The sequence below is a fragment of the Trichosurus vulpecula genome, assembly GCF_011100635.1.
Source record: "Trichosurus vulpecula isolate mTriVul1 chromosome X unlocalized genomic scaffold, mTriVul1.pri SUPER_X_unloc_2, whole genome shotgun sequence".
NCBI classification, from domain to species: domain Eukaryota; kingdom Metazoa; phylum Chordata; class Mammalia; order Diprotodontia; family Phalangeridae; genus Trichosurus; species Trichosurus vulpecula.
The window spans coordinates 1,675,644-1,699,985 of NW_023494378.1; the positions used below are offsets into that span (position 1 = coordinate 1,675,644).

Here is a 24,342-nt window from a genome sequence, read left to right on the forward strand (position 1 = left end):
CGAGAATTCTCAGAACTGTGGGAAGAGAGGTTTTACTTTGGGGCTCACTCATTGGAAGAGTGTTGGTGTGGAGACTCTGGTAACTGTTAAAGAGCCCCCCAGCTATGAAAACCCAGATGTTGTTGCTTCTTTCTCTGGTAACTATGTATTTGATGTCTTGGTCAGACAGCTAGAAACCCTGTCTGCTGATTTATGTTTATTTGCTCTGTTTATATGGTTTCTGCTTGTAATTTCTGTTTGTGTTTTCTCTGACTTTCCCCCCTGAACTAAATGAATGATATAGTATGTTTGATTAAAGTGAGATTGTAAACCCCTTAAAGTTGCTTTCCTTAGAAAAGCAGATCAAAGAACCTCTGCTAGCAGCCCTCCTGTGTGCTGGTGTTGTTGATCTTACACCTCCACAGCAGCTGCTATTAGCATTGGTGTTACAAGGTGATGGCCCATTCCAGAGGATTAGGCCCAAAGCCATCTTCCCCATCCTTTAGCAAGTTTTGGAGATCATGGACAATTGGTCCCAATTCCATCCCCCACCCTGGGGACTCAGACTCCCTGAGGGCAGGGAGGTTCTCTCTTAGCTCATTTCTCTTGGGGTTTCCCTACCCATTAACCATTTTACTCCTGAAGCTTTTGCTTTGAGTCCAGAGATCATGTTCTCCAGTACATAAACTAGAAACAAAGTAAGACTTGAGTAGCTCTGTCTTTTCTAGGTCATCAATTACCACCATTGCATCTCCTAGCCCTTAGGGACTGAACCCTTTTTTGATCTTCCTGTCCCCAACATTGCTGGAAAACTCCTGTTGGTCTTTCTCCATCTCAGGGCTTTGCCACTACTGACATTATCCATACAGGTCCCTGTCACTTTTTTGGTCTCATCTTCAGTTACCTGCCCTTACATTTCCTCATCCACAGAGTTCTCCATACCATGAAATTAGAGGCTGAGACCCTATTCCAATAAATGATGTGGCCACAGTAGGTTGATTGCTGTGGACAGTGACTGAGAGACAAGGGTTGGACAGAGACAGCAAATGGCAGATGCACAGGGCAGTTAGAGCAGCTGGGGGGGTTTCACATCACCCTCTAATCTAAAGGCAGAATCCAACCATCATGGGTTTTAATTTGCATTCAGCACATCAGGTTGGGAGGCGTGAGCACAGGACTGCCTAGGAGATGACTCAGATATTGGATAATTAACAGGATGACATACTGCCTTTCTGTCAGATTAAGGAAGGCAGCACACACAGAGGCAATTTGAGCTGCTTACCCTACAGCAGTGCCCCAACATGTCACATGGAGAGCCCACCAAGTTTATACATAGCACACAGGTGTCATAGCTCAGAGCTTCCAATACACTAAGTAAGAATTAAGAGTCTTCCTTACTGGCACCTCCAGAAATCACTCAGCAACATCTACTCCTTTGATCTTCCCTGCATCCAGCCTCATCAAACAGTCCATACCCTCGTTGCTGTGTCCTCCTGGTCTCCTCTTCCTCCTTTGGCATGGGGCTCAGTACCTGTCATTCTGAACACCATACTAAAGGAGTAGGAGAGAGAGCCTTGCCTTCCACCCTGTGCTCACTCCTAAGAATTTGGATATATAGGTTGCTATCCTATCCCCTTGCACACTCTGGCCTCCCAGCATTCATCAACCTTCTCAGCTGCCATGGCTTCCATCTCATCTCTCTCATAGCCACCCACCAGCACCTCTATGATATGAACTTGGAAGTTTCCATCTCTGATCACAGTCTCCTATCCTTTCACCTTTCCCTCTACCTCACATCTCTAAAATCCCCTCTCCATCCTGACTACACCCTCTACTCCTTCCATAGTCCTCCTTATTCTTTTATCACTCTCACTTTGGTCAAATTGAGCTCATTCCATAGTCTTCATCAGTCATACAGTTCAACAAAGCAGTGTCTTCCATCCTTGAGTCTCTTGCCCTCTTCTCCTTCCACTCTTTTGCTCCACTTAGCCCCAGATTTGCCTTCTTTACTTGTGTTGAACAGAATTTCTAGCTTCTGAACACTGCCAGAGGTCACAAAACAGAATCAAATCATTTCAGAGTTGGAAGGTACCTCAGCAGCCATCTAGTCCAATGTGATCCTCTAAGGAACCCCAACCATGCCAATAGTCTTTGCTACAAATCCATGTTAGCTAATATCAACTGGGTACTCATCACTTCCTAGAGATACTTTTATTCACCCTTGACTCCTTGTATTCTACTCCCCCAGCATCTATTCGAAACCTCCTCTTTCCTCATCTTCTAACCACTTCTCTCAATTTTTCTTAGCAGAAGAACTCACATTGTATTACCAAGAAAAATGGAGACCATCTGTGGTGAGTTCCATCCTTTCCCTTACTCCCTACTTCAAATACACCTACATTATGCTCTAGTCTCTCTTCCTTTGCTCAGGTCTCTGAAGCAGGGTGGCCCTTTGAGTCAAAGCCAATCTCAACACTAATGTTTTTGGTTCCATCCTTTCCCATCACTGGGAGCTTGCTCCCCTGATTGTTTCCTCTCTCTTTCATCTTTAATTTCCCTTTATCTACTGATTTCTTCCCCTCTACTTTCCAACATGCACAGATCTCATAACATTTGATCCTCCCACCCCTTCAAACTACCATCCCTTTCTCCCTTTCAGTTAGGCAACAAGCATTTATTAAATACTTACTATGTACCATGTGCTAAGTGCACTTTGCCAAGTACTGAGAATACAAAGAAAGGCAAAGATACAGTCCCTGTCCTCAAGAAGCTCACATTCTAATCATCAAGAAAATACTATAGACATATAAGATATATGCAATATAAATGGATGGTAATCTGAGGACTGGGGCAGCCAGGAAAGACCTCTTGCAAAAGATAGAATTTAAACTGAGGCTTGAAGGAAGTTGGGGAAGCTAGGGGGGAGAGATGAGGAGGGAGAGCATTCTGGGCATGGGGAACAGCCAATGAAAATGCCCTGGAGTCAGTAGGACCTGAGTTCAAATCCAGCCTCAGACACTTGACACACTTACTAGCTGTGTGACCTTGGGCAAGTCACTTAACGCCAATTGCCCTGCCTCCCCTCCCTAAAAAAAGAAATAGAGTGTCTGGTGAGAGGAACAGCCAGGAGGCCAGTGTCACTGGATCACAAGAGTACATAGTGGGTTATGAGGTATAAGAAGACTGGGACTGGGAAGTGGAGGGCAGGTTAAATCCAAGGGTCCAGATTATGAAAGACTCTAAAAGACAGAAGATTTTATATTTGATCATGGAGGTAAAAGGGAGCCACTAGAGTTCACTGACTGGGGGGAGGGGTGATATGGTCAGACCTAAACTTTAGGAAGAGTAGAGTGAGGAGAGACTTAAGGCAAGGAGACTAACCAGCAGGCTATTGTAATAGTCCAGGCAGGAAGTGTCAAAGGAGAAAAGGGGGTACATATAAGAATGTTGTGAAAATAGTGTCTTTGACTTTCCTGCAGATTGAATATGAGGGCGGGGAGAGAGAGCAGAGAAGTAACAATGACAACCTCCCCAAGGTTGTGAGCCTAAGTGACTGGGAGGATGGTGGTGTCCTCAACAGTAATAGGCAAAGCAGAAAGTGGTCAGGGCTTGGACTAGGGTGGAGGCTACTCACAGAAAAGAGGGTCACTTTTCATTGTTAGCTCCATTTCCTTACATCTTTCAGTAGAGTATAATCTCCTTGGGGGCAGGAAATACAGACTATCTTCAGTGTGTGTATGCACACTGCCTGGCACATAGCAGCTGCTTAATAAAGGTGCATTCAGTTGAACTGAATTCACACAGAGACACATATACACATACTTGCTTCTCACCTTCTGGGCCATGCATGGGAGAAGAGAGATGTCACAAGAGTTTGTAATTTTCCGTCTATTTGGCCCCAGTATGACCATTTTATTTGTAAGAAAAAATCACCTACCCAGGTCAAGTTTTCGTTATCATATAGAATTTAGCTGAGAGGGGGCGGAGCCAAGATGGTGCTGTGAAAGGAAGAAACTACTGGAGGTCTCTCACAAATTCTGTCAGATACATCTAAAAAAGTAAATCTGAGCAGATTTGAGAGAGTTACAAGCCACTAGTAGATTGAGAGGGGCAGGAGCACCAAGCACGCGGAACAGCACCAGACCAAACCAACCGGGAACAGCAGAGGAACCGTTGGTCTGGGAGAGTGCTGGGAGAGCAAAATGTGGGAACAGGAGCAGCCCCAGGGCAGAAATACTGGCTAAGGCAGCTATGAAGCCCCAGGCCTCTCAGCCCAGGACGGGAGCCTGTCAGAGCTATGGGACACACGGGAGCAGGTAGCCCAGAGGTCTCCAGCCTATACACAATCTAAAGGTTTGAAACTTGCCTTCTTGAACTTCCAGGAACCATAATGGCCAGGTAAATCAGTTCTCCCTCGGGGGGTGGAGCCAAGATGGCGGCTGGAAAGCAGGGACCAGCCTGAGCTCCCTGCTGAGCCCCTCCAAAAACCTAAAAAAAATGGCTCTGAACCAATTCTAGAACGGCAGAACCCACAGAACAGCAGAGGGAAGCAGGGCTCCAGCCCAGGACAGCCTGGATGGTCTCTGGGTGAGGTCTATCCCGCACGGAGCTGGGAGCTGGGAACGGAGTGGAGCAGAGCCCAGCCTGAGTGGCGTGGATCAACAAGACCAGCAACCGGGCAGAGCATGCCCTAGCGCCCTGATTCAGTGAGCTGCGGCAGTTACGAGACTTCTCAACCCACAAACACCAAAGACTGCTGAGAAGGTTAGTGGGAAAAGCTGCAGGAGTAGAAGGAGTTCGTGGTTCGGCTTCCAGCCCCGGGGGCAGCGGAGGTGGGGCAGCTACAGCTGTTGTTACTTCCGGCTCCAGGCCCACCTGGTGGGAGGAATTAAGTGGCGGATCAGAGCAGGGGTGCACAGCCTGCCGAAGATCTGAGCCCAGTTCGGGTTGGGGGTTGGGGAAGGAGCAGTGCGGTTCTGACAGAGCTGGCACCTCCCCCCCAAACGTGGAACATAGAACTCTGTAGTCTACAAGCAGTCATACACCACTGAAAAACTCAAAGGTCAAGTTAGTTGGCTGGGATTATGGCCAGGCAGCGAAAACGCACCGAGATTCAGTCTCAGACTCTGCATTCTTTCTTTGCTGACAAAGAAGACCAAAACATACAGCCTAAAGAAGTCAATAAAGTGCAAGAGCCTACACCAAAAGCCTCCAAGAAAAACATGAACTGGCCCCAGGCCATAGAAGAACTCAAAAAGGATTTGGAAAAGCAAGTTAGAGAAGTAGAGGAAAAATTGGGAAGAGAAATGAGAAGGATGCAAGAAAACCATGAAAAACAAGTCAATGACTTGCTAAAGGAGACCCAAAAAAATACTGAAAAATACACTGAAGAAAACAACACCTTAAAAAATAGATTAACTCAAATGGCAAAAGAGCTCCAAAAAGCCAATGAGGAGAAGAATGCCTTGAAAGGCAGAATTAGCCAAATGGAAAAGGAGGTCCAAAAGACCACTGAAGAAAATACTACTTTAAAAATTAGATTGGAGCAAGTGGAAGCTAGTGACTTTATGAGAAATCAGGATATTATAAAACAGAACCAAAGGAATGAAAAAATGGAAGACAATGTGAAATATCTCCTTGGAAAAACCACTGACCTGGAAAATAGATCCAGCAGAGAGAATTTAAAAATAATTGGACTACCTGAAAGCCATGATCAAAAAAAGAGCCTAGATATCATCTTTCAAGAAATTATGAAGGAGAACTGCTCTGATATTCTAGAGCCACGGGGCAAAATAGAAATTGAAAGAATCCATCGATCTCCTCCTCAAATAGATCCCAAAAAGAAATCTCCTAGGAATATTGTCGCCAAATTCCAGAGCTCCCAGATCAAGGAGAAAATACTGCAAGCAGCCAGAAAGAAACAATTTGAGTATTGTGGAAACCCAATCAGAATAACCGAGGATCTGGCAGCTTCTACATTAAGAGATCGAAGGGCTTGGAATGTGATATTCCGGAGGTCAATGGAGCTAGGATTAAAACCTCGAATCACCTACCCAGCAAAACTGAGTATCATGCTCCAAGGCAAAATATGGATTTTCAATAAAATAGAGGACTTTCAAGCTTTCTCAGTGAAAAGACCAGAACTGAATAGAAAATTTGACTTTCAAACATAAGAATCAAGAGAAGCATGAAAAGGTAATCAAGAAACAGAAATTGCAAGGGACTTACTAAAGTTGAACTGTTTTGTTTACATTCCTACAGGGAAAGAGGACATGTATGATTCATGAGACCTCAGTATAAGGGTAGCTGAAGGGAATATGCATATATATATATATGTTTATGTATATATATAAGTGAATGTGTATGTATGTATATATCTATGTGTATATATATGTGTGACACAGGGTGAGTTGAAGGGAAGATATCTAAAAGAAATAAAATGAAATTAAGGGATGAGAGAGCAACATACTGAGAGAGGGAGATAGGGAGAGATAGAATGGGGTGGATTATCTCACATAAAGGTGGCAAGAGGAAGCAGTTCTGTGGGAGGAGGGGAGAGGGCAGGTGAGGGGGGAATGAGTGAACCTTGCGCTCATCAGATTTGGCCTGAGGAGGGAATACCATACATACTCAGTTGTGTATCTTACCCCACAGGAAAGAAGAGGGAGGAAGATAAAAAAAAATAAAATAAAAGGGGGGGGATGATGGAGGGGAGGGCAGATGGGGGTGGAGGTAATCAAAAACAAACACTTTGGAAAGGGGACAGGGTCAAGGGAGAAAATTCAATAAAGCGGGATGGGTTGGGAAGGAGCAAAATGTAGTTAGTCTTTCACAACATGAGTATTGTGGAAGGGTTATACATAATGATACACATGTGGCCTAGGTTGAATTGCTCGACTTCTTAGGGAGGGTGGGTGGGAAGGGAAGAGGGGAGAGAATTTGGAACTCAAAGTTTAAAATCAGATGTTCAAAAACAAAAAAAAAAGTTTTTGCATGCAATTAAAAAATAAGATACACAGGCAATGGGGCGTAGAAATTTATCTTGCCCTACAAGAAAGGAAGGGAAAAGGGGATGAGAGGGGAAGGGAGTGATAGAGGGGAGGGCTGACTGGGGAACAGGGCAACCAGAATATACACCATCTTGGAGTGGGGGGGGAGGGTAGAAATGGGGAGAAAATTTGTAATTCAAACTATTGTGAAAATCAATGCTGAAAACTAAATATGTCAAATAAATAAATTTAAATTAAAAAAAAATCAGTTCTCCCTCCCTCCCTTACCCAGACAATACTAACTCAGGAGAAACAGAGAAGCCAGGAGTGTGTCTTCAGTAGCCATATAGCAAGAGAAGTTGGGGAGAGGGCCCTTCTTGTGGTGCACTAGGAGACTAGTGCAGGAAGAGAGGTGTCCCAGCAGGCCCCACCTCAGCAGAACAATGACAGTAACTGAGCCCCAGGGGAGTGGAGCTACCAAACATCAACACCAGGACCCCAGACATGCCTTTGCACAGACAGTGAAGTGGCAAACACCAGCACAGACAACAGCTGAGACCACCCGTGCTGTAGAGCAGTCCTGGGGAAGAGAAGACTCCTAGCAGTCAGACCACCCTTCCCCCACACCTCACTAAACCAAAAGCCATAACACATAAAGCCAGTGAGCAGGCCCACAGATCCCAACACAAGAAGCTTGGGACAAAGTCCCCTGAGCCTCAGAAGCAGAGATCCACTTTAGAAGTCAGGAAGAAAAAAAAACACCATGAAAAAGCACACTAAAAAGCTTTCAAAGGCCATTGATTCCTATTATGGAGACAGGGAAGATCAAAATACCAATTCAGAAGAGGACAGCATGGATACTATACCCGCATCTGAAACCTCAAAAGGGAAAGTGAACTGGTCTCCAGACCAAAAAACATTCCTGGAAGAACTCAAAGAGAACTTTAAAAACCAAATTAGGGAGGTAAAAGAAAAAATGGAAAAAATGAAAAAAAATTCACTGATGAAAACAAATCTTTAAAAAGTAAAATCGGTGAAATGGTTAAAGAGAATCACAATTTAAATGGAAAAAATGTCTCATTGAAAAGTAAAATCAGCTCTCTTGCTCTCTATCCCTTTCTCGTGCTCTCTCTCCCTATCTCTCTCTCTCCCTCTCCTCTCCTCCCTTCCCCTTTCCCCCTCCTCTCTCCCTCCCTCTCCCTCCCTCCCTCTCTCTCTCTCTGTCTCTCTCTCTCTCTCACCACCTGTCGAAGAACCCTGTGAAGTTCTCGGGCACTTCTGTCAATCACTGCCAGCACCTCCCTTCATTCATTAATTCATTCATTCATTCATTCATTCTCAGGGTTCCAAGCCTCAGAAGCTGGAAAGGACAGCAGAGGCCATCCAGCCCAGCCCATAGCCAAACAAGCATCCTCGTATCCCCCACTGAAGGCCCTCAAGCATTAGCTTAGAGAGTCCCAATTAGGGGAGCACTGACAGGTCATTCCACATGCTCACTCCTTTAGCAAACTTTGATTAAGCCCCTACTGCTTAAAGCGTCTTGATTGAGTGGGGCATTGGGGTGAAAGAGAGTAAAGATCGAACAACAAAGAAATAACCCCTACCCTCCTCAAATGATGCAGTGGTGAGGAATGGAATCCTAACCGAGGTCACTTTCATGTGTAATTGACATGAGTGCGCCTTGATCCTAAACTGGCAGGAGGCACTTGCTACCGTCATTGAGGGGAACAGCCCTCATGGAGAAGGGGCCTGACACCCTCTGCCAACACCACCACCACTGCCACCACCAACACATAGGAGCTGCCACTCTTCCAGCAGCCAGAATGGAAGTAAAGGATCTGCTTATAACCTGTGAAAATAAGATGCAGACAGAGCTTGACCATATCTACCCCCAGCTAGTGAAATGGTGTAGTCTTCTATGCTCCCCGGATCTCCCAGGTGAAATGCCCCTTGATCTACTCAAGCAGGAAAAGGCCCACATTTCCCCAAGGAGCTCCAGCCGGCACTTCCCAGTTCAAAAATATATAGATTATGCCCAGATAATACAAAACTCTGAGAAGAAGAAATTGGACTCTCACTTGCAGTTGGGACCATCTTTCTGGAACCAGGCTCCCCAAAGGCCCCCTGGGCCAGCCCAGCTTCACAGCATACAAAGCTTACAGCCCTTGGAGGCAGGACTCAGTACAGAAACTGAAGAGAGTTCTGGCTGTTCCAGTGGTCAGCTCCAGCCTGACTTGGAACCCACACAGATCCAGGGGCTGGGAGCCTATATCACTCCCAGTCAGATGATCGGACAGCCCCCAAACCAAAGATCATTGGCCTCCTACCCTCCTAAGTGCTCAGCCAGGTCCCGTCCCAGGGCCAAGAGAAGACTTAACTATAACCCTTGATCAACCCCACTCCCAGGCCCCTGAGACGTCTGGTCCAATGCTGTCTGCCTTTACCTGACTGTGTGACCCTGACTTAGTCACTTCCCTTTTCCTTAGTCTCACTTTTCTTCTCTCTAAAATGAGAGGCTCCTACTAAATAATCTTGAGTTCTCTAATTGTTCACAATGTGTAATCCTTTGTATTCCTACCTTTTAAAATTGGAAAATAAAGGGATGTCCCCATGGGGGAAAAATTAAAATCAACCAAATGGAAAAGGAGATACATTAAAAATTAGAATTGGGGGGTGCGGAGCCAAGATGGTGGCTGGAAAGCAGGCACTCGCTTAAGCTCTCTCCCAGGTCCCTCCAAACACCTGTAAAAAATGGTTCTCAACAAATTCTAGAGCTGCAGAACCCACGAAATAGGACAGGGAAGCAGGGCTCCAGCCCAGGACAGCCTGGATGGTCTCTGGGAAGGGTCTAACACACGGTGCTGGGAGCAGAGTGGAGCCCAGCATGGGCCGCACCAGGACCAACCAGGATAGGAATTGGGCAGATAAGGTCATAGGGCCCTGAATCATTGAGCTGTGGCAGTTACCAGACTTCTCAACTCACAAACGCCAAAGAAAACAGAGCAGGTTAGTGGAAAAACTGCTGGATTGGAGTGAGAGCAGTCAGCCCCAGCCCCCGGGGTGGCAGAAGTGGTGCAGCGCTGCAGTCAGCAGCATCAGGAAGCTCCTGCAGGTGCTTCCAGAGTTATAGCTGAGGTTACTTCAGATACCAGGCCCACCCAGTGGGAGGAATTAAGTGGCAGATCAGAGCAGGAGTGCAGAGCTTGTTCTGCCCTGCTTGGATCTGGGTTCTAGTCCTGGTTGGAGGCTCCTGGGGGAGGAAGAGTGCTGCTGTGGCAGAGCTTGCTGTGTCGAAGTAGCTCTGAAAACAGCAGCACAGCCTCTAAAGCTTGGGACAAAGTACTCTCTATTCTACAAGCAGTCATACCCTGACAAAAAGCTCAAGGGTCAAGTAGTTGGCTGGGAACATGGCCAGGCAGCGAAAACAGACACAGACTCATACTCAGACTTTAGAATCTTTTTTTGGTGACAAAGAAGATCAAAACATACAGCCAGAAGAAGTCAACAAAGTCAAAGAGCCTACATCAAAACCCTCCAAGAAAAATATGAATTGGTCTCAGGCCATGCAAGAGCTCAAAAAGGATTTGGAAAAGCAAGTAAGAGAAGTAGAGGAAAAATTGGGAAGAGAAATGCAAGAAAATCATGAAAAACAAGTCAATGACTTGCTAAAGGAGACCCCAAAAATACTGAAGAAAATAACACCTTAAAAATAGACTAACCCAAATGGCAAAAGAGCTTCAAAAAACCAATGAGGAGAGAAATGCCTTAAAAGGCAGAATTAGCCAAATGGAAAAGGAGGTCCAAAAGACCAATGAAGAAAATACCACCTTAAAAATTAGATTAGAGCAAATGGAAGCTAGTGACTTCATGAGAAATCAAGATATTATAAAACAGAACCAAAGGAATGAAAAAAATGGAAGACAATGTGAACTATCCCATTGGAAAAACCACTGACCTGGAGAATAGATCCAGGAGAGATAATTTAAAAATTATTGGACTACCTGAAAGCCATGCTTAAAAAGAGCCTAGACATCATCTTTCAAGAAATTATCAAGGAGAACTGCCCTGATATTCTAGAACCAGAGGGTAAGATAGAAATTGAAAGAATTCACTAATCACCTCCAGAAAAAGATCCCAAAAAGAAAACTCCTAGGAATATTGTCACCAAGTTCCAGAGTTCCCAGGACAAGGAGAAAATACTGCAAGCAGCCAGAAAGAAACAAATTGAGTCTTGTGGAAACATGATCGGGATAACACAAGATCTAGTAGCTTCTACATTAAGGGATCAAAGGGTTTGGAATATGATATTCCAGAGGTCAAAGGAGCTAGGATTAAAACCAAGAATCACCTACCCAGAAAAACTGAGTATAATGCTCCAAGGCAAAATATGGATTTTCAATAACATAGAGGACTTTCAAACTTTCTTGAAGAAAGGACCAGAGCTGAATAGAAAATTTGACCTTCAAATACAAGAATCAAGAGAAGCATGAAAAGGTAAAAAAGAAAGAGAATTCATGAGGGACTTACTAAAATTGAACTGTTTTGTTTACATTCCTACATGGAAAGATGATGTGTGCAATTCACGAGACCCTTTTCAGCATTAGAGTAGTTGAAGGGGATATACATATATATATATATAGACAGAGGCCACAGGGTGAGTTGAATATGAAGGGATGATATCTAAAAAATAAAATAAAGTTAAGGAGTGGGAGAGGAATATATTGAGAAAGGGAGAAAGGGAGAGATAGAATGGGGTAAATTATCTCACATAAAAGTGGCAAGAAAAAGCAGTTCTATTGGAAGGGAAGAGGGGGCAGGTGAGGGGGAATGAGTGAATCTTGTTCTCATCAGATTTGACTTGAGGAGGGAATAACATATGCACTCAACTGGGTATCTTACCCCACAGGAACGTAGGGGGAAGGGGATAAAAAGGGAGGGGTGATAGAAGGGAAGGCAGATGGGGGAGGAGGTAATCAAAAGGAAATACTTTGGAAAAGGGACAGGGTCAAGGGAGAAAATTGAATAAAGGGGGACAGGGTAGGATGGAGGGAAATATAGTTAGTCTTTCACAACATGACTGTTATGGAAGTGTTTTGCATAATGACACATGTGTAGCCTATGTTGAATTGCTTGCCTTCTTAGGGAGGGTGGGTGGGAAGGGAAGAGGGGAGAGAATTTGGAACTCAAAATTTTAAAAGCAGATGTTCAAAAAAAGTTGTTTTTGTATGCAACTGGCAAATAAGATGTACAGAAAATGGGGCATAGAAATCTATCTTGCCATACAAGAAAGCAAGGGGAAAGGGAGTGGGGTGACAGAAGGGAGAGAGGACTGGGTAACGGGGAAATCAGAATACATGCCATCTTGGAGTGGGGGTGGGAGGGTAGAAATGGGGAGAAAATTTGTAACTCAAAATCTTGTGGAAATCAATGCTGAAAATGAAAAAATATTACTTAATAAATATGGAATTAAAAAAAATAGAATTGGGCAAGTAGAAGCTAATGACTCTATGAGAAATCAAGAATCAGTCAAACTAAATCTAAAGAATGAAAAATAGAAGAAAATGTGAAACATCTAATTGGAAAAACAACTGACCTGGAAAATAGATCTAGGAGAGACAATCTAAGAATTATTGGTCTACTGGAAAGCCATGATGAAAAAAAGAGCCTGGGCAGTATCTTCCAAGAAATCATCAAAAATAACTGCCCCGAGGTCCTAGAACCAGAGGGTAAAATGGCCATCGAAAGAATCCACCGATTACCCCCTGAAAGAGATCCAAAATTGAAAACTCCAAGAAATATTATAGCCAAATTCCAGAGCTACCAGGTCAAGGAGAAAATGCTGCCAGCAACCAGAAAGAAACAATTCAAATATCATGGAACTACAGTCAGGATAGTGCAGGATCTTTCAGCTTCTACATTAAATGACAAGAGAAATTGGAATATGATATTCCAAAAGGCAAAGGAGCTTGGACTACAACCAAGGATCAACTACCCAGCTAAATTAAGCATAATTTTCCAGGCAAGGAGATGAACATTAAATGAAATAAGGGAATTCCAGACCTTCCTGATGAAAAGGTCAGAGCTCAATGGAAAATTTGATCTTCAAATACAAAACTCAAGAGAGACATACAAAGGTAAATGGGGAAAAAACCCTTGTTAATCAATAAGGCAAAATATTTACATCCTTACATAGGATTATATTGTTTTATATATGTTTTATATATATGTCAATCTTGAGAATAGTATAGTTATTATGACATTTGAACAGGATATACATAGACTGTGGGTGTCAGTATAAAATAACTGATATAATGATAAAAATTAAAGATATAAAGGGATGGTTCTGGGAGAAGAGTTAAGGAGGTAATAGAAAAGTGCAAATCACGTCACATGAAGAGGCACAAAAACATATTATAGTAGAGGGAAAGAAGGGAGGGAGAAGAACAGTATTTGAGCTTTACTCTCATTGGATTTGGTTCAAGAAGGGAATAACATACTCTGATGAGTACAGAAATCAAACTTGTCCTACGGGCAGTAGGAGGGGAAAGGGGAAAGAAAAGGGAGGGGGCTGATCAGAAGGGAGGGAAGGAGTAGCAAGGGGAAAAAGGTAAAATGAGGGAGGGGAATCAAAAGGGAGGGTAAACCGAGGAAGGCAGTAGACAAAAGCAAACCTCTGTTGAGGAGTGGAAGGGAGAAAGGAGCAATTAAAAGCATAAGCAGGGGGGAAATAGGATGGAGAAAAAGACACAGATAGCAATCATAACTGTGAATGTGAATGGGATGAACTCTCCCATAAAACGGAACCAGATAGCAGAATGGATTAAAAACTATAATCCTACAATATGTTGTTTACAAGAAACACATTTGAAACAGGGGGATACACACAGGGTAAAGGTAAAAGGCTGGAGTAGAATATATTGTGCTTCAGCTAAAGTAAAGAAAGCAGGGGTAGCAATCCTAATCCTAGACAAAGCAAAAGCAAAGATAGATCTAATTAAAAGAGATAAGGAAGGACACTATCCTGCTAAAAGGCCCCACAAACAATGAAACAATATCATTATTTAACACATATGCACCAAGTGGTATAGCATGCAAATTCTTAGAGAAGTTAAGGGAGTTACAGGAAGAAATAGCAAAACTATAATAGTGGGGGACCTCAACTTTCCCCTCTCCAAACTTGACAAATCTAACCACAAAATAAATAAGAAAGAAGTTAAGGAGGTGAATAGAATTTTAGAAAAGGCAGATATGATAGACCTCTGGAGAAAACTGAGTGGGGCTAAAAAGGAACATACTTTCTTCTCAGTGGTACATGGCTCATACTCAAAAATTGACCATGTACTAGGGCATAAAAACCTCACAATCCACTGCAGAAAGGCAGAAGTAGTAGTCAAATCATCCTTTTCAGATCATGATGCAATAAAAATTATTTGTAATAAAGGACCATGGAAAAATAAACTAAAAATTAATTGGAAACTAAATAATCTAATTCTAAAGAATGAGTGGGCCAAAGAACAAATCATAGAAACAACTAATAATTTCATTCAAGGGAATGACAATAATGAGACAACATACCAAAACTTATGGGATACAACAAAAGCAGTTCTTAGGGGAAGTTTTATATCTCTAAAAGCTTACATGAATAAAATAGATAAAAACGAAATCAATGAATTGGGCATGCAACTGAAAAAGCTAGAAAAAGAACAAATTGAAAATCTCCAGTTAAATACTTAGAATATTATACCTATAATATATAGAATATATACTTAGAATATATATATATATAGAATATATAGAATAAATACTTAGAAATTAGAAATACTGAAAATCAAAGAAGAGATTAATAAAATTGAAATCAAGAAAACTATTAAGGTAAGAAATAAAACTAAGAGCTGGTTTTATGAAAAAAACCAATAAAATTGATAAACCTTTGGTCAATTTGATTTAAAAAAAGAAAGAAGAAAACCAAATTACTAGTATCAAAAATGAAAAGGATGAATTCACCTCCAAGGAAGAGGAAATTAAAATAATAATTAGGAATTATTTTGCCCAATTGTATACCCATAAATTTGACAATGTTAAGGAAATGGATGAATATTTACAAAAATAAAAATTGCCCAGGTTAACAGGAGAGAAAGTAAAATACCTAAATAACCCCATCTCAGAAAAAGAAACTGAGCAAGCCATCAATGAACTCCCTAGGAAAAAATCTCCTGGGCCAGATGGTTTTACATGTGAATTCTATCAAACATTTAAAGAACAATTAATTCTTATACTTTATAGACTATTTGGGAAAATAGGTGAAGAAGGAGCCCTACCAAATTCTTTTTATGACACAAATATGGTACTAATACCCAAATCAGGAAGAGTCAAAACAGGGAAAGAAAATTATAGACCAATTTCCCTAATGAATAGTGATGAAAAAATTTTAAATAAAATATTAGCAAAAAGATTGCAGTAAGCTATCATGAGAATAATACACTATGACCAGGTAGGATTTATTGCAGGAATGCAAAACTGGTTCAGTATTAGGAAAACTATCAGCATAATTGATCATATCAACAACAAAACTAGCAGAAACCACATGATCATCTCAATAGATGCAGAAAAGCCTTTGACAAAATACAACACCCATTCCTATTAAAAACACTGGAAAGCATAGGAATAAACAGAGCTTTCCTTAAAATTATAAATAGCATCTCCCTAAAACCATAAGCAAGTATTATATGTAATGGGGATAAGCTAGATGCATTCCCAATAAGATCAGGAGTGAAACAAGGATATCCATTATCAACCCTATTATTCAATTTGGTATTAGAAATATTAGCTGTAGCGATAAGAGAAGACAAAGAAATTGAAGAAATTGGAATAGGCGAAGAAGAAAGTAAATTATCACTTTTTGCAGATGATATGATGATTTACTTAGAGAATCCTAGACAATCAGATAAAAAACTACTTGAAATAATAAACAACTTTAGCAAAGTTGCAGGATATAAAATAAACCCACATATATCCTCAGCATTCCTATATATTACTTAATGCCAACAGCAAGAGATAGAAAGAGAAATTCCATTTAAAGTTACTGTAGACATTATAAAATACTTGGGAGTCTACCTGCCAAGACAAACCCAGGGCCTATATGAACATAATTATGAAACACTTTTCACACAAATAAAGTCAGATCTAAATAAATGGAAAAATATCAGTTGCTCATGGTTAGGCTGAGCTAATATAATAAAAATGACAATTTTACCTAAATTAACTTACTTATTCGGCACCATACCAATCAAATTACCAGAAAATTATTTTACAGAGCTGGATAAAATTATAACAAAATTCATCTGGAAGAACAAGAGGTCCAGAATATCTAGGGAATTAATGAAAAGAAATGCTAGGGAAGGTGGCCTAGCCATATCAGAAATTAAACTGTACTATAAAGCAGCAGTCATCAAAACTACTTGGTACTGGCTAACCAACAGAGTGGTGATTCAGTGGAATAGGTTAGGTACATAAGATGCAGTAGTCAATGACTATAACAATCTACTCTTTGATAAACCCAAAGAATGCAGCTTCTGGGCTAAGAATTCACTATTTCACAAAAACTGCTGGGAAAATTGAAAAATGGTAGGGCAGAAACTAGGCATAGACCACTATCTTACACCGTATACCAAAATAAAGTCAAAATGGGTTCATGATTTAGGAATAAAGGCTGATACTAAAAGCAATTTGGGAGAGCAAGGAATAGTTTACCTATCAGATTTATGGGAAAGAAAAGAATTCATGACACAACAAGAGATAGGGAGCATTACAAAATGCAAAATAGACAATTTTCATTATGTTAAATTGAAAAGTTTTTGTATAAACAAAGCCAGTGCAACAAAGATTAGGAGGGAAGCAGAATATTGGGAGAAAATCTTTACAACCAGTATCTCTGATAAAGGTCTCATCTCTAAAATATACAGGGAACTGAGCCAAATTTATAGAAATCCAAGTCATTCCCCAAATGAGAAATGGTCAAAGGATATGAACAGGCAGTTTTCAGAGGAAGAAATTAAAGATATCTATAGGCATATGAAAAAATGCTCTAAATCACTATTGATTAGAGAAATGCAAATCAAAATAACTCTTAGGTATCACATCTTTCCTGTCAGATTGGCTAACATGACAAAACAGGAAAATGTAAATGTTGGAGAGGATGTGGGAAAATTGGAACACTTACATTGTTGGTAGAGTTGTGAACTGATCCAGCCATTCTGGAGAGCAATTTGGAATTATGCCCAAAGGGCTATAAAAATGTTCATACCCTTTGACCCAGCAATACCACTTCTAGGGTTGTATCCCAAAGAGATCACACAAGAGGGCAAAGGAACCATATGTACAAAAATATTTATAGCAGCTCTTTTTGTGGCAGCAAAGAATTGGAAATCAAGGGGATGCCCATCAATTGGGGAATGCCTGAACAAGTTGTGACATATGAAGGTAATGGAATACTATTGTGCGATAAGAAATGGGGAAGATACGGACTTCATAATAACCTGGAAAAACCTATACGATATAATGCTGAGTGAGCAGAGCAGAACTAGGAGAACATCATACACAACCACAGATATATGGATTCTGTGATGACTAACCTTGATAGACTTAGCTCTTCTCAGCAATACAAGGTTCAAAGAACTCCAAAGGACTCATGATGGAGAGAGCTATCTACATCTAGAGAAAGAACTATGGAGTCTGAATGCAGATTGAGGTAAACTATTTGCTGTCCTTTTTTTCTTCTTTTTTTTCTTTTGGTTTTGTTTCTTCTTTCTCATGATTCATTCCTTTGATAATAATTCTTCTTTACAACTTGACTATTTTGTAAATAAGTTCAATGAGAAGTTATATGTAGAAGATATATCAGATTCCATGCCGTCTTGGGGAGAGGGGTAGGGGAAGAAAATCTGGAACTCAAAATCATGTGGAACTGAGTGTTGTAAACTAAAAATAAAAAATCTTAATTAAAAAAAAAGACCATTAAAGACCAATCCAATCTTTCCCAATTGGAAAAAAAAAGAATTTAGCTGAGACTTCCAATTCTGAGTAGGTATAAAAGAATTTCTGGCTCCATTTTAGGATAACCATTTTGCTACTTGTAAATTCCAGATTACCTCTTTGACCAGTTTACAACAGGACTTGATGAGTAAACACCCCAAGCATACCTTTGAGATGTAAATCTTTACATTTTGGCAGCTGTAAATCCCTTTCTCTTTTGGTAGTTGTAAATTCCAGTTGCACCTTTTTTTTCCCTCTGATGTAACTGGAACCTACACAAGGCTTATTAAAAAACAGCCAACCCAAACTTCATCTTTTGTTCAGTGGCCATTTAGAACCCTGAGTCTGTGCATATATAATAAAGATCCGTTCTTGAAATGTGTCTTTGTGTGGGCAGCAGAACCTGTCAATGAATCCTTGGACATGTCCATATCAAAGCCTTGAGTTATTGTCTCAGCAGCAGAACCTATCAATGAATCTTTGGATATGTCTTCATCGAAGCCTCGAGTTCTTGTCTCAGCTCTGCTACTGAGATGTTGGCAGTTTGACCTTAGCTAAGGCTCTTTCCCTTTTGGGGCTTCCCTTTCCTCCTCTCCACAGGCGCTTTCCGATGAAACGTTCTATGGTTGTAAGGGCTGTTGCATAAAGCTGTTGGTGCCTAGTCCCGAGCCTAAGACAGCAAGCAATCTAAGAAAGCAGTGTGAGGTACTTACGCTTGTTGTACACCAGTAAGATGGCACTCATCCCAGCCTGCTGGTGCTCTCCAATCATGCACTCAACCCGCCACAGTCCTACTTGAGATGGCTGCATTTCTACTGTCTCAAAAACACCTTTTTTTTAGAGAGAAACAGGGTGGGGGGGTACAGAGAGGGCATGAGAGAGAGGTAACTCCTTCTGAGACAGATATTTCCTCCCTATCTCATGCATATGAAGATTCCCATGTCACTGTCTTTTCTGATGGCAATCCCATGCCATCAAAAGTGAGCCATCCAAGAAATGCAGTGAGATGAATACCTTCCAAACTGGAGCACTAAAGCCTTCCTCTGGCCCAATTCTGGACCTCATTTTCCATGAATGTCAAGGTTATTGTCCACTGATGTCAGGGTGTGCCAGGGTGGCAAGTGAAACCCAAGGACCAGAGTTTTTTAACTCATGATAGGAACCAAAAGCCTGGGGGCTACACTGTGAAGGCAATTTGAACACTTGGAAAGAGGAGATTTGGGTCTGCCTTCCCAAATCACAGGATGCCATCTTTACAAGTCATATGTGGGTCCTTCTGGCTTTATGACCCAGTGGCTCATGCTAGCCATCGAAGGAACCATAATAACTATATGCTTCCCACATGTGAAGGGTGATATGAAAAAAGGAGATGTCATACCTGTACTTTAGAATAAGCAAACTCATTGGGAACACAGGACACACGCATACACACACATACATACATACATTCAGCCATTCACACATATACATACATACATGCATGCATACATACAGAAAGACTTATATGCCAAACAACAGATCACTAAGGACAAGTTCCTACAGTTCAAACTAAAGCATGTGTGTAGTAAGAGAATATAGAAGAGATGCATGATGCCAGTTGGGTGGAGTTAGTTGGCAAAGGGTTCCTGGGAGAAGTGAATCCATCTCAAGTTGTTTTGGAAGAGGGAAGCATTGGGGAAGAGGAGGAAGGAGGGCATTCTAGTCAACAGAAGCACCATGGGCCAGCTCATACCAGGATAGAGGTTGTAGACGGCCATTTTATATTCTTTCTTTGTCCGCACAGTGAACACTTGGCCACTGAAGTGAATAGAGTAGATATTTTCACTGCTGCCCATGCTAAGCAGATACCACCGGATCCTTTGGTGCTGAGCCATCACCAGTCCAGGCAATGTATCTTTCACATAACCATTGATTGCTAGAGAAGGAGAACACAGGGAAGACAAGTTTGACCTACTGGAGAAGTTGGAGAGTAAGAGGCTCAAATTATGCGGAAAGATATAGATGGAGGAATGTAAAGTAGACTGATGCTGACGTTTCTACTTGGAAAGTTGCTGCCTCCACGCCAAAGATACAGTACAAGTGCTTTTGTAGCTACAACTGCCACGTAGACACAGCTCTACAAAGGGCATCACAAGGCTTCAGTGGCTGCAGTAGCAATAGCCTTCTTGGGGAGCAGACTCGGGGGCAGGAGGCACATGGCCATGAGGTCCTTCCTTACCATGGAAGCGATTATTCCTTTGAAAACCGGGGTCATCCATCTGGACCTTGCATGGAGGCCTGCAGTTCCTCTCCATGTTCTCAGTGAAATACCAGCTCTTGGTCTCATCAAAGATGGTGAAGAACAGAGTAAATTCCTGAACAGTCAACTGTCTGCCATGAGATGGGTTCAGTTTGTTAGGGTGACAGATCAGTATTGGCCCAATCAACCCTGAGTGTAGATCTTTTTCCTGGGAAAGGAAGAAAAAAAAACAACAACTGAGGACCAAAGAGGTAACTGAACTAGGATCTGACACCAGGTCCTTGGACTCCAAATCCTGTTCTCTTTCCACTCTGTCCAGCATTCGACAAAATGGGGAGGCCCGCACTTTAACCTCAAGTTAATCCTTCCGAGGGCTCTGCCCTTCAACAGAGACTGAAGCCTGGAGTTAGAAGAATGACTGGTGCTATTTCAGGCAGTTAGCTGAACCCAGAGAAGAGTTCCATGGTGCTATCCACCCCACCCTACTCCCGGGCAGCCTTGGTCTACAGCCTGCTTGTCATCCTCCTTGGGAGACTGTCAAACTATCCAATGTCCTTTCTAAAACTTGGTGCTCCAAACTGAACACAACATTCTAGACATGGCCTGAATGGAATAAAGTATAGTGGGACTATTACCTCCCTATTTCTGGATACTCTTTGAATTCAGCTCAAGCTTCAGTTTTTAGGGGTAGCCACATCCCACTGTGAACTCACACTGAGTCCACTAAAACCCTCAGATCTTTTTCAGACCAACAGCTATCCATCCAGGCTTCTTCCATCTTGTACATGAGTAAAATGGATTTTTTGAACCCAAGTGTAAGACTTTATACTGATCCTTATCAGGTTTCATCCTCTGTGATTCAGTTCAGTCTTCTAGCCTGTCAAGGTCTTTTTTGGATCCTGCCTATCATTGAGTTTATTATCCCCCCTTACTAGATTTTTTTGCCATCTGCAAATTTGATGAGCAGGCCATTTATGGCTTTAGCTAAGTCCTTGATCAAAATGTGGTATAGCCAAGCTGGACAAACCGGGCATGCCCACCATTGAACACTAAAACTGAATCACAGAATTGTTGAAGTGTTTAAACATCCAACCTCTTATCATCTCCACTGGTCATGTGTTGGGCAGACCTTATGCACAAGGGTAGCACACCAGACCATTCCAAATATTTTAGTTCTAGATGAGTGTAATATCAATTGAGTTGGGACTTTCTTACTGTTTTAAAATGATTAATTAAGTGTCTTTGAGTCTTACTAGGTGGTAAGCCCCAGGCCCAAACTCCAATTAGGTGCTAAACCTATGTGGGTGTGAATTGGTAACCAAGGTGGGCCCCAGGTGGGGCTAACTAAGGGAGGGCCTAGTTTACACGTGAGTTTGAGTGATAGGTTTGGGACATCAGAGGCTCTTACACCATGTAGGTTTAAGTCTCCTCTTTGTGGAGATTTTAGGTCATGTGGGTGAGTCGCATGTGTGACTCACCCTCGACCCTGAAAAAGATATAAAACCAGGGGTTGGCTTTCTCTTCTTGGGAGCTCTTACCCACAGCAGTGGTGGCACGAGTGACTCTGGGCCAGCCCTCGTTATGAGCTCCCAGGCTGAACCTAGATGTTGGTAACTATGAATCTGTATTTGGTCTGTCTGTCGATGTTTGTACTTTGTTTGTATTTTGTTCTGAAGTTCAGGGTGCTGGTCTTTTCCCCTGAACTAAGTGAATGATATTTGTATGCTGAATTAAAGTAAGCTTGTCAACCCCTTAACGTTGCTTTCCTTACTAAAGCAGATCAAAAGAACCTGTACTTTTGCAGTGTGTTGGCAGCTTTCTGGGTGCTGGTTGTTGGTGGATCTTATACCCCCACAGAAGCTGCTAGCTGGATTGTTGAAACAATGAGAGATTAGTTAGGAAAACAGCTCTTCACTTACCAGGTCCACATCAGAAAAATAAGCCCAGGCTTTACAGTCAAACTCCTTGTCAGTAGGTGCCATATGGGGTTCCACCTTCCAAGAATAGGTTTTAGTCTCTTCAGGTTTCACCTCTTTCTTTCTAAAGTCACTTTCTTGCCCATGATGTTCCTCATAGGAAATGAGGCTAGAATAGAAGGAGTAAGGCCGAGAAGCCTGGTTCTTGAAAGTGACCTGCAACAGAGAAAGGATGCAAACATCTTCGCAGAAGGAGTGAGATCCTTGGGCACATTTCTTACTAAATTAGCCTGCTTCCTGACCTAGTCCCACTTTCATGGCTGTTTTCTCTGGACTCTTTCACTCAATCCCAGACCTCAGAAGGCCCCTGGATCTGCCCACCTCTCCTATCCACTTTGCATCACAGGTCAGTCAGTCAATAAACATATACTAAGCACCTACTATGTGCCAGGCACTGAACTAAGCATTGGGGAGGTAAAGAAAGGCAAAAGACAGTCCCTGACCTCAAAGGAGTCTATAGTCTAATGAGGGAGACAACATGCAAACAACTCTGTCCAAACAAGCTGTAGGCAGGAGAAATTGCAGATGATCAAGAGAAGGCACTGGAATGAAGAGAGAATGGGAAAGGCTTCCTGAAGAAAGTGGGATTTTAGCAGAGACTGGAAGGGAGCCAGGGAAACCAGGAGGCAGAGATGGAGAGACAGAGTGTTCCAGGCAGAGGGGACAACCCAAGAAAAGACCTGGAGTTGGACCCGGAGGGACTTAAATACAAAAACAGAGCATTTTGTATTTGATCCTGGAGGTGATGGGGAACCACTGGAGTTTGTTGAGTGCGTTATGTGGGGTGACATGGTGGGACCTGTACTTTAGGAAAAGCACTTTGGTAAGGCTGAATGAAGGATGGACTGGAGTGGGGAGAGACCTGAGGCAGGCAGAGCCATCTCAGAGCTACTGCAATAGTCCAGGCATGAGGTGATAAGACCTGCATCAAGGGGAGTGACCGTATCAGAGGAGAGAATGGCTGGATTTGAGAGATGCTGCAAAGGTGAAGTCGACAGGCCTTGGCAATAAATTGGACATGGGGGTGAGAGATAGTGAGGAGTCCAGGATGGCTCCTAGGTTGTGAGCCTGGGGGGATGGGAGAATGGTAGTAATCTTGAAAGTAACAGCAACATTTGGAAGAGGGAATGGTTTGGGTGGAAAGATAATGAGTTCTGTTTTGGACATGTTGAGTTTAAGATGTCTACAAGACATCCAGTTCAAGATATCTGAAAGGTGGTTGGAGATGGGAGACTGAAGGTCAGAGGAGACTTGAGAATCATCAGCAAAGAGATGATCATTGAATCCATGGGAGCTGATGAGATCACTGAGTGAAGTAGGATAGAGAGAGAAGAGAGGAGGTTCCAAGACAGAGCTGGGGGAGACATCTGCAGTTTGTGGGTGTGGCCTGGAGAAAGATCCAGCAAAGGATCAAGATAAGGAGTGGTCAGATAGGTAGCAGGAGAACCAGGAGAGAGTAGTGTCCTGAAAGCCTGGAGACAATCAAGGAGAAGAGGGTGATGGACAGTATTGAAGGCTGCAGATAGAAAAGGCCATTGGATTTGGCAGTTGAGATGTCATTAGTAACTTTGGAGAGAGCAGTTTTAGTGGAATGATAAAGTCAGAAGATGGATTGGAAGGGGTTAAGAAGAGAGTGAGAGGAGAGGAAGTGGAGGCACCTATTGTAGACAGCCTTTTCAAAGAGGCTATCCACGAAAGGCAGGAGAGATACAGGATAATAGTTAGGGAGGGTGGAATGATCAAGTGAGGGATTTTTGAGGATGGGGAAACATGGGCATGTTTATAGGCAGCAGAGAATGAGCCAGTAGACAGGGAGAGATTGAAGAGAAGCGAAAGAATGGAGATGATAGAGCGGCCAATCTGTTGGAGGGTGGAATGGGATTGCTTGAGCAGGCAGAGAGGTAGGCTTTAGTAAAGAGAAGGGTCACCTCTTCACGTAAGTCAAGGGTGAAGGAAATAGTGGCAGAAGGCATCTGAACTGAACGATGAGGTAAGGAGGAGGAGAGAAAAGCGCTCTCTCTGTGGATGGTCTCAATGTTTTCAGTAAAATCTGAGGCAAGGTTCTCAGATGAGAAGTTGGGGGGAGGAAAACTATGGGAGGCTCAAGGAGGGATGAAAAGGTTTGAAA

General features: G+C 42.4%; 1 protein-coding gene across 2 annotated transcripts in view; it reads right to left on the bottom strand.

The window, feature by feature from the left end:
• The window catches only part of F8 (coagulation factor VIII), a 141,721-nt gene that overhangs the window by 34,962 nt on the left and 82,417 nt on the right, over window positions 1-24,342 (bottom strand). For both annotated transcript variants that reach the window (XM_036740535.1, XM_036740534.1), the window contains exons 16-19: window positions 22,158-22,370; window positions 20,218-20,446; window positions 19,732-19,914; window positions 18,713-18,829 (exon numbers count right to left, since the gene is read on the bottom strand). In XM_036740535.1, coding sequence (XP_036596430.1) covers window positions 18,713-18,829; window positions 19,732-19,914; window positions 20,218-20,446; window positions 22,158-22,370 — 742 coding nt within the window. The remainder of the gene's footprint in view (window positions 1-18,712; window positions 18,830-19,731; window positions 19,915-20,217; window positions 20,447-22,157; window positions 22,371-24,342) is intronic.